Below are 16896 nucleotides of genomic sequence, written 5' to 3'. Positions count from 1 at the left end.
TGCAAAGCATTGACTTCAGAGTGGGAGTTTATTCATCAGTTACTTCCTTCAGTATTGGGGTTTTTGCTCTAATACATATTTCTTAGGCTCTTGGCTCTTACTTTAAAAAAAAAAAAAAACTTTTTTTTTTAAATGGCCACAATAGCTGGGACTTGACTAAGAACCCACAGCTTCCAAATCTCCCATATGGGTACAGGAACCTAAGCACTGGGTCATCTTTTTTTTTTTTAAATTGTATTTATTTTTACTGGAAAGGCAGATCAGATTTACAGAGAGAGGAAGATACAGAGAGAAGAATCCTGCATCTGCTGGTTCACTCCCCAAATGGCCACAATGGCCAGAGCTAAGCCAATTTGAAGCCAGGAATCAGGAGCCTCTTTCTGGTGTACCCATGTGGGTACAGGGACCCAAGGCTTTGGGCCATCCTCTGCTGCTTTCCTAGACCTTAAACAAGGAGCTGGATGGGAAGTAGAGCAGCTAGGACACAAATGGGAGCCCATATAGGATCCTGGTGATTGCAAGGTGAGGATTTAGCTGTTGAGCCATTATACTGGGCCCTTAAAAAGCATTTTAGGGCCCGGCGCGGTGGCGCACCTCGCCTTGCATGCCCGGGATCCCATATGGGCGCCGGTTCTAATCCCGGCACCCCCGCTTCCCTTCCAGCTCCCTGCCTGTGGCCTGGGAAAGCAGTCGAGGACGGCCCAAAGCTTTGGGACCCTGCACCCCCGTGGGAGACCCAGAAGATGCTCCTGGCTTTGGATCGGCATAGTATCATCGGACGGAAGATCTTCCTCTCTGTCTCTCCTCTCTGTATATCCGCCTTTCCAATGAAAAAATAATAAAAATAAATCTTTAAAATAAAAATTTAAAAAAAGCATTTTAAGAATAGGCACCAACACAGCTTTTAAAAATAGATTTATTCAAAGGGTGAGGAATATAGACCACTTGGGCCATGTTCAGGGACAGTGGGCCAGAAAGGAAAAGGATAAGGGATTATTCTTTTAGATACATTAGTGTCTCTAAAATTTCAGAGATTGCTATCTTCTGTCCTCGGGGTCTGTCCAGGGGAAGCTGAAGAGCAAGAGTGCACAGGAGACACCCAAAGGGAGAGCAAGCCCCTCCTCAGCTTGGGCTTTTAGGGGGTTTAGAAGGGGGAGTGATTACACAACACTGCCTGCCTCAGGTCTCAGGCAATAATAGGTGTCACAACATATATGATCTCACTTTGGAATGCATGTATCAGAACTGGGCCTCCTCAGTTGCTGATGCCCATGCAATGAACAACATGGCCAGAAGCACACAGTGGACATGACAGCCAGCAGAGGGCAGCAAGCAAAATCAGAAGATAGAAAGCAGAGCAGGTTGGACAACTCTCCTGGTAAAGCTTTGCAGTAAGTGTCTGGGCCTATGGATGCACTACAGTGGACCTGGTCAGCCAACAGACCTTGGAAGAATTTTCTCAACCTTAGTGCAATGAAGTAAAAAACAACTCAGAACTATTAAAACTACTCAAGTAATACCCTCAGAATAGTCTTCCCCACATTAGTGTCTCTAAAATTTCATCAAATGACTGGCCCCCATCTATCCCTGGGTCCTGACACCTGCAAAGCAGCAAAACCCTTTGCTAACCTCACAATTAACTGAGGAAGACATCGAGAAAATGGAGGATACAGATTTCAAAAAGCTGGTTATAAAACTTCTTATCAACAATGAGAAGCACATAAAGCAGGCATTGAAGGAATTTAAGGAATATGTCACAGTAGAAATGAATCAAATGAAAGCTGATATCAGAAATGAAGTGGAGCAAATTAAAAGTACAGAGGAGAGTCTCCAAAAAAGAATGAAGGAGGCAAAAGGAAAAAATCTCAAAATTAGAAGATATTTCCTGTCACGGGGGAAAACTAACAAAAAGCTGGAAGCAGAGCTGGATCAAGCTAAAAAAATTATTCAAGAATTGAAAGACACTATCAAACGGCCAAATATAAGATTTATGGGAGAACCAGAAGGTGCAAAAAGAGAAGGTGCAAAAAGAGAAACTGGGTTTACAAATATATTTAATAAAATAATAAGGGAAAAATTTCCCAAATCTAGAGAAATAATTGGGAAACAACAACCAGGAGGGGCACAGAACTCCCAATAGACTTGACCAAAAGCCATCTTCACCAAGACACATGATCATCAAGCTCTCTTCAATCAACTATAAAGATCCTTAAACGTGCACGTGAAAAAAAAAATAATTGACATATAAAGGGATGCCAATTAAGCTCACAGGAGACCTGTCACAGGAAACTCTACAGGCCAGAAGAGAATGGAGCTACATATTCCAGATTCTAAAAGCAAAAAATTGTCAGCCCAGGATAACGTACCCAGCAAAGCTTTCCTTTGTCTTTGAAAATGAAATAAAATTCTTTCATAGTAAAGAAAACTTACAAGAATATGCCTCTTCCAAACCTGCTCTACAAATGATATTTAAAGATGTTCTCTTGACAGAGAAAAAGAATAGTGCCCACCAAAACCAAAGGCAAATGCAAAGAACATCCTAGTAAAATAAGAATAGAAGACTAAATCAATGAACAACCCTTTGATAAAATGACAGGGCCAAATTACCACCCATTATATTAACCCTGAATGTAAATGGCTTAAACTCATCAATAAAACGTTGTAGATTAGTAGACTGGATTAAAAAGGCAAAACCCATCTATTTGTTGCCTACCAGAGATGCATTTCACCAACAAGATCAGCAGAAACTATATCTCAAAGATTTTGATTTTGGACCTGAAGGCTTGGCCTAGCGGCTAAAGTCCTCACCTTGAAAGCACCGGGATCCCATATGGACACCGGTTCTAATCCCGGCAGCTCCACTTCCCATCCAGCTCCCTGCCTGTGGCCTGGGAAAGCAGTTGAGGATGGCCCAAAGCTTTGGGACCCTGCACCCCCGTGGGAGACCCGAAGGAAGTTCCTGGATCCTGGTTTCGGATCTGCATAGCACCGGCTGGACAGAAGATCTTCCTCTCTGTCTCTCCTCCTCTCTGTATATCTCACTTTCCAATAAATAAATAAATCTTTTTAAAAAAAGATTTTGATTTTTTTTTGTTAGTTTCGTCTCTTCAAAACACTTTCTTCTGATCAAATTCTTCAATGACTCAGATCATACAGTACCATCATTTCTTTCAAGAACGTTCTTGACTTTTTTTTTCATTTTTTCAATGACTCATTAGTCATTCAGTAGTTTATTTACTTCATGGTGTTGTTAATTTCTTTTTTTTCTTCCTATTGTGGATTTTGTTTTGTGGCTTTTCATTTAAGGGAATGTACAGTAACTGTGAAATGGAGACTGTCATATCCAGATGTGATGATACAATGCAGTATGCATCTCTACTTCCAGACAAAGATGGACTCCCAATGAAACTGTTTATTATATCCTGACAATAGGATGCTGAACTCTCTGCCATTGTCCATGCCCGCAATGATGTGCATATGACTGTGTGAAGAACTATACTATAGTAATGATATAGGGGAACTCAGTGAGGAGGGAGGGGGTTGGGGAGAGGAAAAGGGAAATCCCAGGGCCTCTGAAACTGTTTCATAAAATGATAATAATAAAAAGAAGTAAAATAAAAATAAATAAATAAACCAATAAACAAGAAAAATGTTAAAATGCTAAAAAATTGTTTTGCTTTTCATTATTTAAAGGCAGAATAACACAAACAGAGATCGATCAATCCTATCCATTATTTTACTTTCCCAGCTGCTTGCAATGATCAGAGCAGGATCACTGCTCTGTGAGAGCTTGGAAATCAATCTGGGTCTCCCAGATGGGTGGCAGGAACTCGATTGCCGGAGCTATTACCTATTACTTCACAGGGTACACATTAGCAAGGAGTTGGTGTTTGGAGCAGAGCCAGGACTCAAACCTTGACACTGCAATACGAAATGTGGGCATCTTAACTGATGTTTATCTTAACTGATGTTTTAACCACTAAGCCAAATGCTTGGCCTTACCTGCACCTTTGTATCAGCGTATCTCCAACTGTTCCAGCACTGTGGTTTTACAAAGATTGTTTTCTTCATTATGTTGCATTTGCTTCTTTGTCAATGGATCTGCATTTATTTGAATCAGTTTCACTTCATTGATCTAGTTGTCTGTTCTTTTGTAATACCACAGTCACTCTTTAAGAATTCTGTCTGGTCCTGACAACTATATTCTTGTATCCAAGAAAGCAATGCTTGTACACACTCACTCATTTCCCATTTTACCCAGGGCAGGCTCCAGGATCTACTTTCTGTTCAGTGCTGATTCCCAGGATGGGAGTGTCCAGTCTTCCACAAGCTGACAATGTCACAGAGAACTAAGAGCTTAGGTCACATCTAAGCAGACTGCTTTCTGGGATGAATCTTCAAGAGTGGGTATAAAGAGATGGCTGATGGTGGTTGGCATCCTAATTGGGTGGTGAGCCAGGAGGGATGAGGTATGTCTTTGCCCGGAGACAGCAGGAGTGTGAGGAACCAGAGAAGAGGCCCATTAGCACATAGCTCTCCGGAGCAGGAAGGCTGGAGTGCAAGCGTTCAGAGGCAAAAAGAAGCAAGATGGGTCTTGGGTCAGTTTATAGCAGATCTTGTCAATGTCAGATTCCCATCATCCGTTTCTTCTTGAGCGCTGATTAACGGATTGCTGGGGCAGGACAGAAGTGCCTGGGACCTAAATAAAGAAGATCTCCTCTGACTGTGGCAGTTGAGTGCATTTGTAAAGGTGAAATCCAGAACGGAATAGAATAAAAAGCAGTCTTTAAGTGGCGCTACAAAATGGAGTCAGAGATCCTTAGGGTCCTATGGCTTCATGCACATAAAAGAACACTCCTTGGGAATGCATTATTCTGTAGCGCATATACTGGGGAGGGCAGAGAGGGGCAGGGAGGAAAAACCAAAAAGAAACTATAGGAAAAGTTCACTCCTGCACTGAGCATCAGGGAGGCTAACTTTAAAGTGGGCCAGACCTGCAAAACCATTAATGCTTTCATTGGATATTGCAGCTGAATAACTGTCACAATAGCCAAGGAGCTTCACACCCACTGCGAGTCTATCACATGTAGCCTGGTGATGCACAGTAGAAGCCTAGGCTCTTCTCGGCATTGTGGTCCCTTCCTTTCCACGGGACTTGGGAATTTCCTTTGTCCGCAGCCTCCCCATCCCTTTGAAAGACAAGGGCCATCTGAGTTTCTTTGGAGCACCGATTCAGGATCTGTGCATTCCTGATTCCCCTCACGCCACAGAGAAAGCTCTGCTCTTCTAAGTTTCTGAGTGTGAGTCACTCAACACAAATACAAAAGTGGTGCTGTTGCTGGTTGAGTAGTCTTGTGTAAATGTCCCCAAGCAGTGAGGAAAGTTACTGTGTACAAGAGGATGGTGGGGGTCCCTGCTAATATCTGATTTTTCCTGTGGCCACCAGTGTCAGCAGAGACAGCCATGGGATGGTAGAGTCAGGAGGGAGGGCTGGAGTGACCTTGAGACCCAACAGAAATGCAAAAGCGAAATTAAAAATCACTAATTCTTCTAGAATGACTGACTTCAGGGAAATGAAACTGAGGCTGGCAACAGCATCAAAATCCAAGCAAGGGAGAAAGAAATTGTAGGAATCAACTAGCAACGTCTCTGACCACATGTTGAGTCTATGCTAGTAAAAACAGGAGGGGCAGAGACGGCAGGCTAAAGATAAGGAACTAAGAGGAAACAGGTTTCTGGAAGAGCTCCTGGCAACATGAAGATCCAGGACACATGAGGGAACGGATGTTACACGAGCACTTGTGCCGAGCTTCACTTGCATTAGTAGAATAGAAATTATCTTTGATTGGAATTAAAAACTCAGGGTCGCGGGGAGCACTTGGCCTAGTGGCTAAGTTCCTGTGTCCCTTATGGGAGAGCCTTGCAGAACCCGGGGGGGTTAAGAGCTTTGAGACTGGTGCTCAAACTTGGGGTGCAGGAGTCGCAAGCAGCAGCGTTTCAGTCGCTGAGACTTCGCAGTAGCTTTTGAGTTTCTGCAAATTTTGATTCTTTTGTGTGTGGAAAACACGAGCAGTGGAATTTCCTTTGTAGAGCTAATGTTTAAGTTTTTAATCACCACAGGTGGTAAGAAATCTTGAAATTGTGCTACATTTTTTTTTGTTTGTTTTTAAACACTATGCACCAAACAATGGAATCAGTGTCCATTGCTCTTGATGCTCAAGGTGTTTCTAATTGTGTATCACCTGACACCTCCACTCCCACTTGGAACTCAATAACCTCAAATACTAAGGTCACTATTGCCTCCCCAGGCGTGCTCCTGTGAATGGAAGGTGTGTCAGTGACAGCTGCTATTCCTCTCCTGTTCTACCCAATCTCTTCTCCTGCCCAATCTCCAGCCCTATCTCACTCATCAGCCTGCACCCTGTGACTGCTCCCTCACTGGGAGCCACAGACAGGAAAAAGAAGTCAGAGGAAGGAAGCCAAAGCGACTGCCTTGTACCCCCAGGCACAAGGGGAAACCACTTGGAGAACTGAGAAGTGACCAGGGAGCTGATGTACACTTACCTTCCCCATTGGGAACTTCCACAGCCTTGAGGGCCTAAGAGCCTGAGCAAAGAATTTTCAGTATCCATTTCTGGTCTGACCCCTCTCATTCCTGCTCATTGTTCACTGTTTTTTGTTTGTTTGTTTTTGTTTTTGTTTTGAGATTCATTTCTTGGGTTTGGTGCAGTAACCTAGTGGCTAAAGTCCTTGCCTTGCATCCACCAGGATTCCATATGAGCACGAGTTCTAATACTGGCTACTCAACTTCCCATCCAGCTTCCTGCTTATGGCCTGGGAAAGCAGTTGAGGAGGGTGTAGTGGCTAAAGTCCTCACCTTGCATCCACAAGATCCCGGATTGGCATCAGATCTAATACCAGCAGTTCTACTTCCCATCCAGCTCCCTACTTGTGGCCTGGGAAAGCAGTCGGAGAGGGAGCATCATTAACTCCACCAGGCACCAAACAAACCCTGAGATCAACACTTATATAATCTCAGAGTGGGAAGGACATTAGCAGGAAGTGGTCTCACACTGGTCCCTGCAACTGTGCCAGGCCCTGCCCCCTCTCCATCCAGTTAAGCATCATGTCACTCACCTGTCTGCTTCTCACCCCCTGGACTTCTCCAAGACAGTAACACCTGCACAACCGTCAGGATTTCCCGAGGGAGTAGCTCCATCAAGCAGAGGGACTGGATTTTGTGTATGGCTCCTGACTGGCGAGGGTAGTGGAGGGGATGGAGGGGGAAGGGAAGGAGAGGAGAAGGGGGAAGGGTGTGGATATGTTCTGAAGGAGGGAGTAGGTTAACAACTTTACCACTTCCTGAACCTCTACTGCTTACAAGCTCTGGGACCCACCTGGGCCACCAGACCCACAGACCAGCCAAGGGCCATAGCCTCTGAGGGCTCTGAGGGCTCTGAGGGCTCTGAGCTGCCCTGAGCTGCTGGGGCTCAGCACAGCCCTGGCAGTATCTGGGTGCAGGTGAGGAGCTACTGCCCTTTCCTTGCTAGCCCTACCCCATTGCGTTGGTGATCCTTTCACCAAGGGACCATTAACCTTCACCCCCAGTTCTTTCTCTCCAGGGTCTGAGAAAGTGGTAACCCCCATGGATTACATTTTCTGGGACAGGAGCATGTGAAAAGAACCTGTTAGTAGAGAATATTTAGGCAAGACACAGCCAGTGGTTTGAGGATTTTAATTCTTCCTTCTGTTCTTGCCTATTTGGAAGCCAGGAAGGAGAGTGAGAGGTTTTGCAACAGGACCACAGCACTCTGTCCTGCACATCAGCTTCAGGCTCTGGCTGCCCCCTTCTTACACTGGGTCACCTAAGCCCAGCAGGTGCACACAGACATCCTGAAGCACTGAGAGTGGACTCTGGCAGGAGCTATGAGATCCAGATGATCAGCTGGATGCCCCCGGGAACAAGGGGACCCAGCCATTCCAGCTTCCCCTTCAGGCTCTTTCTTCCTATTCCTGCCATGGTGGCAAAACACTGGTCAGAATCTGGACTGGGAATAAATCAGATGACCTTCCAGGAACAGGAGCCTGCTGAGTGGCTGCCTGGTGGGAAGGCGGGGCTGCTTCCTTCCCCTTTTTGGGTCTGTAAGGGCCTTTGCTGATCAGTGTGACTCACTCACGGCAGTGCTGCAGCATGGGGCAGCTGCTGTCCCCAGTGGCTCTACTGCTCTTGGGTAAGTTGGGGCTGCCAAGGCTGTAGGAGGAAATGCTAAGAGGTGCTGGGTTTAGTATAGATGCCTTCCCATGCCAGGGGAGGGGCCTGCACCGAAGGGTCAGACCTGTATCAGGGGGTTGGAATTGCATGGAGGGTTGGACCTGCACCAAGGAGTGAGATCAGGATTGAGGGGGTAGGTCTGCCACTTGGACTTAGCTCCAGGACAAGCCTTGTGTCCAGGACCTAGAGAGAGGGAAGAAGCCGATTGCACCTTGGGCATAATCAGGAGGTGTAGGACCAGGCTAGGCACCCTTATTCCTCCCTAGGCCTCAGGTTCTTCCTTGTCAACTGAGAACCTGCTCTCACAGGTGCCCGGTCAACCTCTCAGGCTCCCCTCCAGGCTGCTGCAGTTCTACCCTTTCCAGGTGGCTAGGGGTCACATTGTGCATGGGACTTGATCCAGGGATTTCCCAGTGGTGCCCTTAGATTGCATACTCTCTGAGGGAGCAAGGAGTAGGGAGGGTGGTGACCAGGGTGTGGGTGGAGGGTGGTACCCAGCAGAATATGCCCCCAACCAACACTCTGGGTGTCCTTGGTTCCCTGGGCAGGGATAAGGGTGTCACACTCAGTCTGTGCTCCACTCACCCTGATGTTGTACTGCTCAGCCTCTGATGCCCTTTTTTTTTTTTTTCTCTTGCAGTGTCAGCTGCCTCCCAGGCTGGTAAGTTTGTCTCAGTGTCTTGGGGTGAACATATGGGGCACATGAGAGTGCAATGGCCACAAGATGTTGGGAAACGGCTACTGTGGGGTGGTCGTGAACAGTTCCCCTGCAAGCAGACCCGGCCCGTGAGCTTGCCTGGTCAGTTTTCCCTCAAATGGAGCTGAGCACTTCCAAGCCAACAGCTCCAAGGCCCAGTCACTGGCTGCCTTCTGTGGGTCTGCACCTGCTCCTTGTGGCAGGAAGCCTCCCAGAGAAGCCAGCCCCAGGCCTGCCCAGCTCCCCGTCCTCACCCCCTATTGTCTTGGCTCCTCAGCAGAAGTCCTGAAACCTGTGGTGCTGCTAGACCCTCCGTGGGACAGGGTGCTCCAGGAGGACCGAGTGACTCTCAAGTGCCAGGGGTTCCCCCCTGCTGCGAACAGTTCCATACAATGGCTGCACAATGGGAGCCTCATCTCAAGCCACACCCCCACCTACACCATCAGGTCTGCCCGCGCTGAAGACAGTGGAGAGTACAGGTGCGGCTCCAACATCTCCTCGCTCAGTGACCCAGTGCAGCTGCAAGTCCGCGTTGGTGAGTCAGCCTGCGGGACTGGGAACAAACAAAGGGCCCTGAGATCTCGGAGAAGCCAGGAAGTGATGTTGGGGAACAAAACTAGAAGGAGGAGTGTGGGCCAGAGCTGTACTTGTGGTTTACACCCAGGCCTTCAGCACAATGTCAGGGCTGGGGCGTTCACGATGGCAGGAGTCACATCCGCACAGATGTGTAAAGCGCCCTGTCCCCCCTGAGGTCCACGCTGAGGCTGGCTCCCACACAGAGGCCCTGAGCCACCTTCCAGACCATCCCTACTCTCCTCGTGTGGCCTCTCTTTTCCTCACTCCCCATAACACCAGGCTCAAAGCTATGCTGTGCTAAAGCTGGCAATGGCTTACCGTTCTTGCTCTAGGCAAAGACATATTGAGCTCATATGCTAATCGTGGCATAGAAGCCTTTTTGTTTGTTTTATTTTTAAGTATTTTAAAGATTTAAAGTCAGATTTACAGAGAGAAGGAGAGACAGAGAGGAAGACTCTCCGTCCAGTGATTCACTCTCTAAGCAGCCACAGTGGCCAGAGCTAAGCAGATCTGAAGCTGGCAGCCTGGAGCTTCCTCTGGGTCTCCCACGCAGGTGCAGGATACCTTGGCCTTTGACCATTCTTGACTGCTTTCCCAGGCCACAAGCAGGGAGCTGGATGGGAAGCAGGGCTGGGTTATAACCGGTGCCCATGTTAGACCCCAGCAGGTCAAGGTGAGGACTTTAACCATTATGCTATTGTGCCAGGCCATGAAGCCTTTTTTTTTTTTAATTAATTTGTAAAAATATTTATTTATTTGAAAGAAGAGTTACATAGAGAAAGAGACACACACACACACATAGATTGAGAGAGATGTTATATCTGCTAGTTCACTCTCCAGATGGCCACAATGTCCAAGACTACATGAGGCTAAAGGGAGTCAGGAGCTTCCCCAAAGTCTCCCACATGGGTGTTAGGGGCCCAAAGACCTGGACCATCTTCTGCTTCTTTTGTCTGTCCATTGATACGGCCTGAGTGGGAAGTGGAGTAGCCAGGACTCAAATCAGTGCCCACACGGAATGTTGGCATGGCAGATATCAGCTGAAGTTGGTTTCCACAGTGATAACTCCAAGAGTGGAAGTCTTGGTGCCCTTAGCAGCATTGAGTCATCAGGAGGATACAGGGGAATCATTTAGAGGTGAGTCTTTCCTGGAATCCCTGGCACCCTCAGCCTCAGCTTGCTAACACAGCTGTACTTCCATGGTGGCCTCATTTGTACAGAGTATGTGAGTGAAACAAACCTACAGAAAAATCCTGGGCAGTGACTGAGGTGGATCTGCAAAGGGGGTTCAATGAATGGGTCTATCCAGCAGATTGCTATGGTTCCTTTGTCTCTGACCATATGGTCCAGCAGACACAGCCCTCCTCTTCTGAGTTATATAAGAAGTAATGTCTGTGGCCTAAGTCCAAATAAAATGGGGAATTATTAGGAGGAAGCAATAGAGAAATTAAATATAGGAATGATGTGTTTACCTTGAACTTGCTTTAGAATCTGGCTTTAGAAGTCAGCCAGCAAGCCTGTATTTAACTTAGCTATAAGCAAGTGATCATCAGGCAATTTCCTGGTCACCCTATAGGAATCACTCTATTGATTTCCTCTTCTGAGAAGCCTTCTCTACACCACAGGTGGAATGTATTTGTTCTCAGCTTTTGTCACACTTACCACATTGTGGTGTAATGCTTCCTGAGAAGCGTGTTTCTCTGTAACAATGTAGATTCTTTGAGGTTGGGCACCACACATGTTAGTCATCTGGGTATCCCCAGGCTGCGCAATGGTGTTCAGAGTGAGTACTCGGTGGGGCATTTGTTGAATGATTGAACATATGGACATTCACTGAATCTGTGCCCTGACAGGCCGGACAAGTGTGTCCCCCAAGGGGCACCAGACTATCACTCAGCCATAACCTAACATGATGATGATTCCTCTACCCACCAGTCATGTCAGAGGCATATGGCTATCACCTTCCTAATAAACGCTGTATATTATTTTTTTTTTCGTAAAAATGCTTATTTTTATTGGAAAGGCAGGTCAGATATATGGAAAGGGAGAGGCAGAGAGGAAATACCTTCTATTCGCTGGTTTACTCTGACTGCATCAGCCAGAGTTCAGCTGATCTGAAGCCAGGAGCCAGGGTCTCCCACATAGATGCAGGGTCCCAAGGCTTTGGGCCATCCTTTACTGCTTCCCCAGGTCATAAGCAGGGAGCTTGGTGGGACATGAACTGGCACCCATATGGAATTTTGATACTTGCAAGATAGGGATTGAGCCACTGAGCCATCACCCTGGGCCCCAAAATCTTTATCGTTTGGATTATTTCTTTGAAAAGCAATTACAGAGACAGACAGGAGACAGAAACAGAGAGAGAGAGAAGAGAGAAAGAAATATTCCATCTGTTCCATTACTGATTCACTCCCCAAATCCGCAAATGCCTGCAGCAACTCAGGATAAGTCAAATTCAAGGATCTCTGTTTGTGTCTCCACGGGGGTGGCAGGGACCCAAGTATATGAGTTTTTGTTCCATCATATTCTGTCTCCCAGTGAGGGCAGTAGCAGAACTCGATCTGAAGTCAGGACTGAATTCCATGTGGCTCTGAATCAGGATGTGCCATGACCTGCATGACAGCACAGGGTTGAGAGAGGAGTGGCACATAATCGAAAAAAGGAAAAATGATCCAGAGACTTCATCAGAGTTAAAACAGGCAGCTGCAGAGAACTCTCCCAGCAAGAAGGAGGGAACACTTCTGGGCTTTGCCTGGAAGCTTTTATTTTCTTGGGAAAAGTGTGGTCAACATTACTGCTAATGTGTCTTCAGGGCCACAAGGAGATCATGAAGGAACATGAGGGAGGAGAGAGTAAAGGTACCTCCAGGTGTGCAGACTCTCAGAGCTTGGTGTCTCAAGGACTTCGGCCTCCCTGTGGCCTGACTGTCCAAGGCGTGGCTAGTGTGTTTGCTTTGTTAACCACAGACTTTGTCAGACAGCATCACCCCAGGAAGCTTCCATTCCAATACATACTCAGCTCACATCCTTCTTGCTCTCTCTCAAGCTGCACAAATATTTTTCTGATGGCCCTTGTCAGGAAGCATGTGTCCCAAATGGCAGATTAACTCACTATACTGTCCCCAAGCGTGTCTTGATAAGTAATAAAGATTATCTTCTCTAAAACAAACTTTCTAGCTAGGCAATCAAAATATGGTCTACAAATTTGGTATATATTAAGGTAAAATGTTTTCTAAATTGCAGTAAATTTATTTTGCCCTTATTATAAATGTCACTTGGGTTTACTTAAAATATATATATGCCATATTGTGGTGCTGCCTACAGGACCAACATTCAATATGAGTACTGGTTCAACTCTCAGCTGCTCTACTTCGAATCCAGCTCTCTGCTAATATGCCTGGGAGCAGTAGATGGCCCAAGTGTGTGAGCCCCTGCCACCCATGTGGGAGGCCAAGAAGGAGTTCTAGGCTCCTGGCTTCCACCTGAGGCAGCCCAGGTTAGAGAGTGAACCAACCAGAGGGCAGACTTCTCTCTCTCTCTGCTGTTCTCTTTCTATGTGTAACTCGGCCCTGCAGATAACTAAGTAAGTGTTCCTATATGTGGAAGTGAATATGAACTTGCTCCATTCTCCAAGATGACATTTATAAACACAGTCTTCCTTTCTTCTGTACTTATATGTTCTTTACATTCTGCCATTTTGTCTGATAGTCGTCTCGTGACTGCTTTTTCATGTCACTGTAGGGCTGTGCTCCTTGTCATCTCACCTTTCCAGGCACCATCTTGACCATGACTTCAGGTTCTGCCTTGCTCAGGCTGAATGCCTTGGTAGGATGGGGGAGGGGTGTTTGTGGGAACAGGTGTCCTGGTGTGTAAGGAGTAGATTAGGATTTTGCACATGTTTGAGAGTGTCCCTCTTCTGAAGGTTGTCCTCCAAAGGCCCAGCACCCTTCACAAACCACCATTGCCGAGTGCACCGCCAGGCCCGCCTCTCCCCTCCACTGTGTCTGCACACCCTGCTGTGGCCTCCCATTACTTTGTCCCCTGCCTGCTCAGGAGTCTTTCAGTATCTCTACAACCGCCTCTTCCTCCTAGAGCCTACCTTGTCCCTAAGGGGCAAATCAGCATCTGCAATTACAGTCCCTGCTCTTGATTCTGGAACATGCCAGAACTCTTCATTCCCCACCACGGCGACCCCACCTCCAGTATGTCAGCACCTGCAGCTGTCCCAGCCTTGCTTCTCAGCTGCACCATGGCTGAGCACTCTGTCCAACCCCAGGTTTTCATCACGTGGCCGTGTGCCATCTTCCCCATCAGACAAAGGGCATTGGAATGACTTGAGCTCTGAGGTCCAGCCAGTCCTGCCCCAGGGGGAGCCTTGGGGAGGTGGCTCCTGGCTCTGTGTGGCAGTGTCCCTTTCCCAAGTGCTGCCCACCTGGGAGCTGAGGCCAGCAGGGCTCTTGGTGTCTTTCAGGCTGGCTGGTGCTCCAGGCTGCACGGTGGGTGATCCAGGAAGGGGAGCCCATTCATCTGAGGTGCCACAGCTGGAAGAACAATTCCATGTACAAGGTCACCTATCTACACGAAGATGGCAGAGGCGTCAAGTATTTTCATAACAATACAGACCTCCACATTCCAGAAGCCAAACGTACCTTCAGCGGCTCCTACTTCTGCAGAGGGCTCATCGGGAAAACAATTGTATCTTCAGAGACCGTGACCATCACTGTTCAAGGTGAGCATGGCTGACTGCCTGAGAGCTCAGGACCCGCCATGTGTGGCCTGCATTCCCACCAGGAAGGCCATGGTTCTGGCCATGTTCCCTCCCGGAACCAGAGAGCCTCAAAATACCTAACTGCTGGCAAAGTCAGCCACTGTGTCAGGCCCTTCCTCTCACATAGCTCTGCTGTTTGATGCAGAAATAATGTTTTCCAGTATTTTCTACCTCCAGTTGTTGAAACCATAAATAGGGTTCTTCGGAGTAGTTAGGGAAACATCCAGCTTACAGGGCAAACATTAACAATGAGTGAATCTGTACAAAACATGTATGAGATTTCTTTATAGTACTCTAATAACATGTTAGAGATCTCACTTAAAAACACTTTAGAAGCTGGTGTTGTGTCCCAGCTGGTTAAACTGCCAACTACAATGCTGTCATGCTGTACAGGGACCAGCTTGAGACCTGGCTGCTCCAGCAGAGGATAGCTCAGTTATGGGCCTACACACCTATTTGGGAGAATGGGAAGAAGCTTTGGCTCCTGGCTTCAGCCTGGCCCAGCCCTAGCTGTGACAGCCATTTGCGAGTAATCCACTGAGTGGAGAATCTCTCACTCAGCCTCTCTTTCTGTCACTCAACCTTTCATTAAAGAAAACAAATCCCTAAAAACTAGGACACACATGTGTGCCAATTTATACACGGCGCAGTTATTTGGTAACTTCACAGTTGTCACCTGAAACCCAGCTACAGCCTGACCTGCTGCCCACTTCCTGGCACTTTGCCACCTGATACACAGAGCCGCTGCCTGGGGCATGAGGGCTGCGCTCCCCAGGGAGCACCTAGAGCAGGTGTCAGTGGGAGGAAGTACAGGTTCCTCCCTAGGGCCCATGTGTTGGCAGGTGTAGGACAACTGTTGCCTGGTGACCTTGCTAATCATTCCAGTTGTCTGCCAAATGCCTGTCATTATTCTCATCTCTCCCTTTTCCTGCTGGTGCAGCCAATGCAAGCATCTCGCCCTCCGTTCTGTCCTGGCACCTGATCGCCTTCGGCCTGGTGATGGGGCTCCTGCTGGCCGTGGACACAGCGTTGTACTTCTCTGTGAAGAGAGACCTTCGAAGCTCCCTCAACACCCGGAAGGACTACACATTCGGGTGGAGCAAGGACATTCTGGACAAATGACATCTTGGTGCGGGGGAACTACAAGGACAGTGGCAGCAGATCTCCAAATTTCTCCGTGAATCTGCAACATCCTCATCCCCAAGGGGCATCCCCGCCAGCAACCAGAACCTACACGCAGGGTCCTCCCCACTCCCTGGTCCCTCGTCATTTCTAGTAGAAGGGAAGGATGCCACCAGAGACGCCTGGGGGGATCCGAATCTTCGAGAGAACAGCCCCTTGGGCAGTCCTGCCGTGCCCTTGCAGCAGAGCCAACACAGGCCCACTGGCAACTCTTGCATACACATACATTGTTCTTGAACACACGGGGCAGTAGAGAAGGGAGGAATGGGGGAGGCCAAGCCCACAACCCAGCTGGCTGCAACAGCTGCTGCTGCTGTGGGGCAGGCTGCTCCCAGAGACCCCAGTCTCCTGGCAGACAGAGCACGGGAGCAGCCAAGGACCTCGGAGGCTCCATGAGAAGGGGAGGCTGAGGAGGAGCTAGCATGTCCTGGGCAGAACGGGGAGAGCTTGCGCATGTGCATAGCTCATGGTCTGGTGGGGGAGCAGATGACCCGGGGAGGGACCCAGGGCTGAGGTGGCCAGGGGAGTCTCTGTCTCCTCTGTTGGGAGATGGGCTGGGAGGACATAGCCAGGAACCAGCATCTCCACCCTGTGAGTCGAAGATGGGCCTGGGTTGGAGACAGGGCCCTGGGGATCCAGAAAACAAAGTGCAGCTCCTGGGTGGCTGTGAGCCTAGTGGACCTTGAATCAAGAAAGCACAGCAGGGAGGGCCCCCAGGAGTGCCAGGCCAGGGAGAGGCAGGGGCTGAAAATGCTTTTGTTGGTGGTTGGGGCAGGAGACAGTAAGAATTAGAGAGGATGGGAGGCGATGATGAAGCCAGCTTCCTGTTCCTGTGTCTGGTGCAGGGGTAGCTTTGTTCATGTCATTGAGGGAATAAAATCAGACAACCAACAGCAAAGATGCCGTGCTCCCCCGAGACAGGTGTTGAAATCCAAACCCTGAGCATGCCAGCTCCAGAGTGGCGGGAAGGAGAAGGCAGTGGTTGTTCTTGACAGGAAGCTTCAGCTCGCTCTCACTGTTTTCCACATTGTCAGAGCCTCGCCCTGCCTTTTCCTTCCCTTTTCTTCGCTTCTCTTCTGCTCACTTTCTTGGCTGAGGTGTGCACCCAGCCCTTCTGGGTGTGGGCCTGTGGTCAGAGCTGTACCATGCCTGAACTGACAAGGGGCAGGGAGGGGGCCTAGGGCTGCAGCTCTGCTGCAATGACCAAGGACCCCAGAGGAGACCTGAGGATGATGTCACGTGGGCCGTGGACACTGCCTAGCCCCACAGGATGACTAGGGTGGGAGAGGCACTGGGCTGGAGTGTTACTCCCCATGTCCCCTCCATGTACCGGAGACTGAAACTTTGCAGGAGCCCCTACCTGGTCACCTGTGGCATGGGCAGGCAGGCATCTGTGCTCTTT

General features: G+C 48.4%; 1 protein-coding gene across 2 annotated transcripts; it reads left to right on the top strand.

The window, feature by feature from the left end:
- Positions 1-8157: 8157 nt before the first annotated feature.
- Positions 8158-15841, top strand: LOC121171498 (low affinity immunoglobulin gamma Fc region receptor III-A-like). 2 transcript variants are annotated; one of them, XM_041003207.1, is made up of 5 exons: positions 8158-8231; positions 8913-8933; positions 9250-9504; positions 14016-14273; positions 15253-15841. In XM_041003207.1, the coding sequence occupies exons 1-5, from the start codon at positions 8192-8194 to the stop codon at positions 15432-15434; spliced, it is 756 nt and encodes a 251-aa protein (XP_040859141.1). In that variant the 5' UTR covers positions 8158-8191; the 3' UTR covers positions 15435-15841. The 2 variants fall into 2 exon arrangements, with proteins under 2 accessions (XP_040859141.1, XP_040859139.1); XM_041003205.1 differs by having other exon boundaries at positions 9247-9504.
- The last annotated feature ends 1055 nt before the right edge of the window (positions 15842-16896 follow it).

The sequence above is a fragment of the Ochotona curzoniae genome, unplaced genomic scaffold, assembly GCF_017591425.1.
Source record: "Ochotona curzoniae isolate NIBS_2020 unplaced genomic scaffold, NIBS_Ocur_1.0 scaffold_2683, whole genome shotgun sequence".
NCBI classification, from domain to species: Eukaryota; Metazoa; Chordata; class Mammalia; order Lagomorpha; family Ochotonidae; genus Ochotona; species Ochotona curzoniae.
Note: the sequence above shows the minus strand (reverse complement) of the source record. Positions and strands in the feature narration are given on the sequence as shown.

Coding starts and splice junctions, on each gene's coding strand:
- LOC121171498 (XM_041003205.1), top strand. CDS start 8,192: ATGGGGCAGCTGCTGTCCCCAGTGGCTCTACTGCTCTTGG. Junction 8,934..9,246: donor GTCAGCTGCCTCCCAGGCTG/GTAAGTTTGTCT, acceptor TTGGCTCCTCAG/CAGAAGTCCTGAAACCTGTG. Junction 14,274..15,252: donor CGTGACCATCACTGTTCAAG/GTGAGCATGGCT, acceptor CTGCTGGTGCAG/CCAATGCAAGCATCTCGCCC.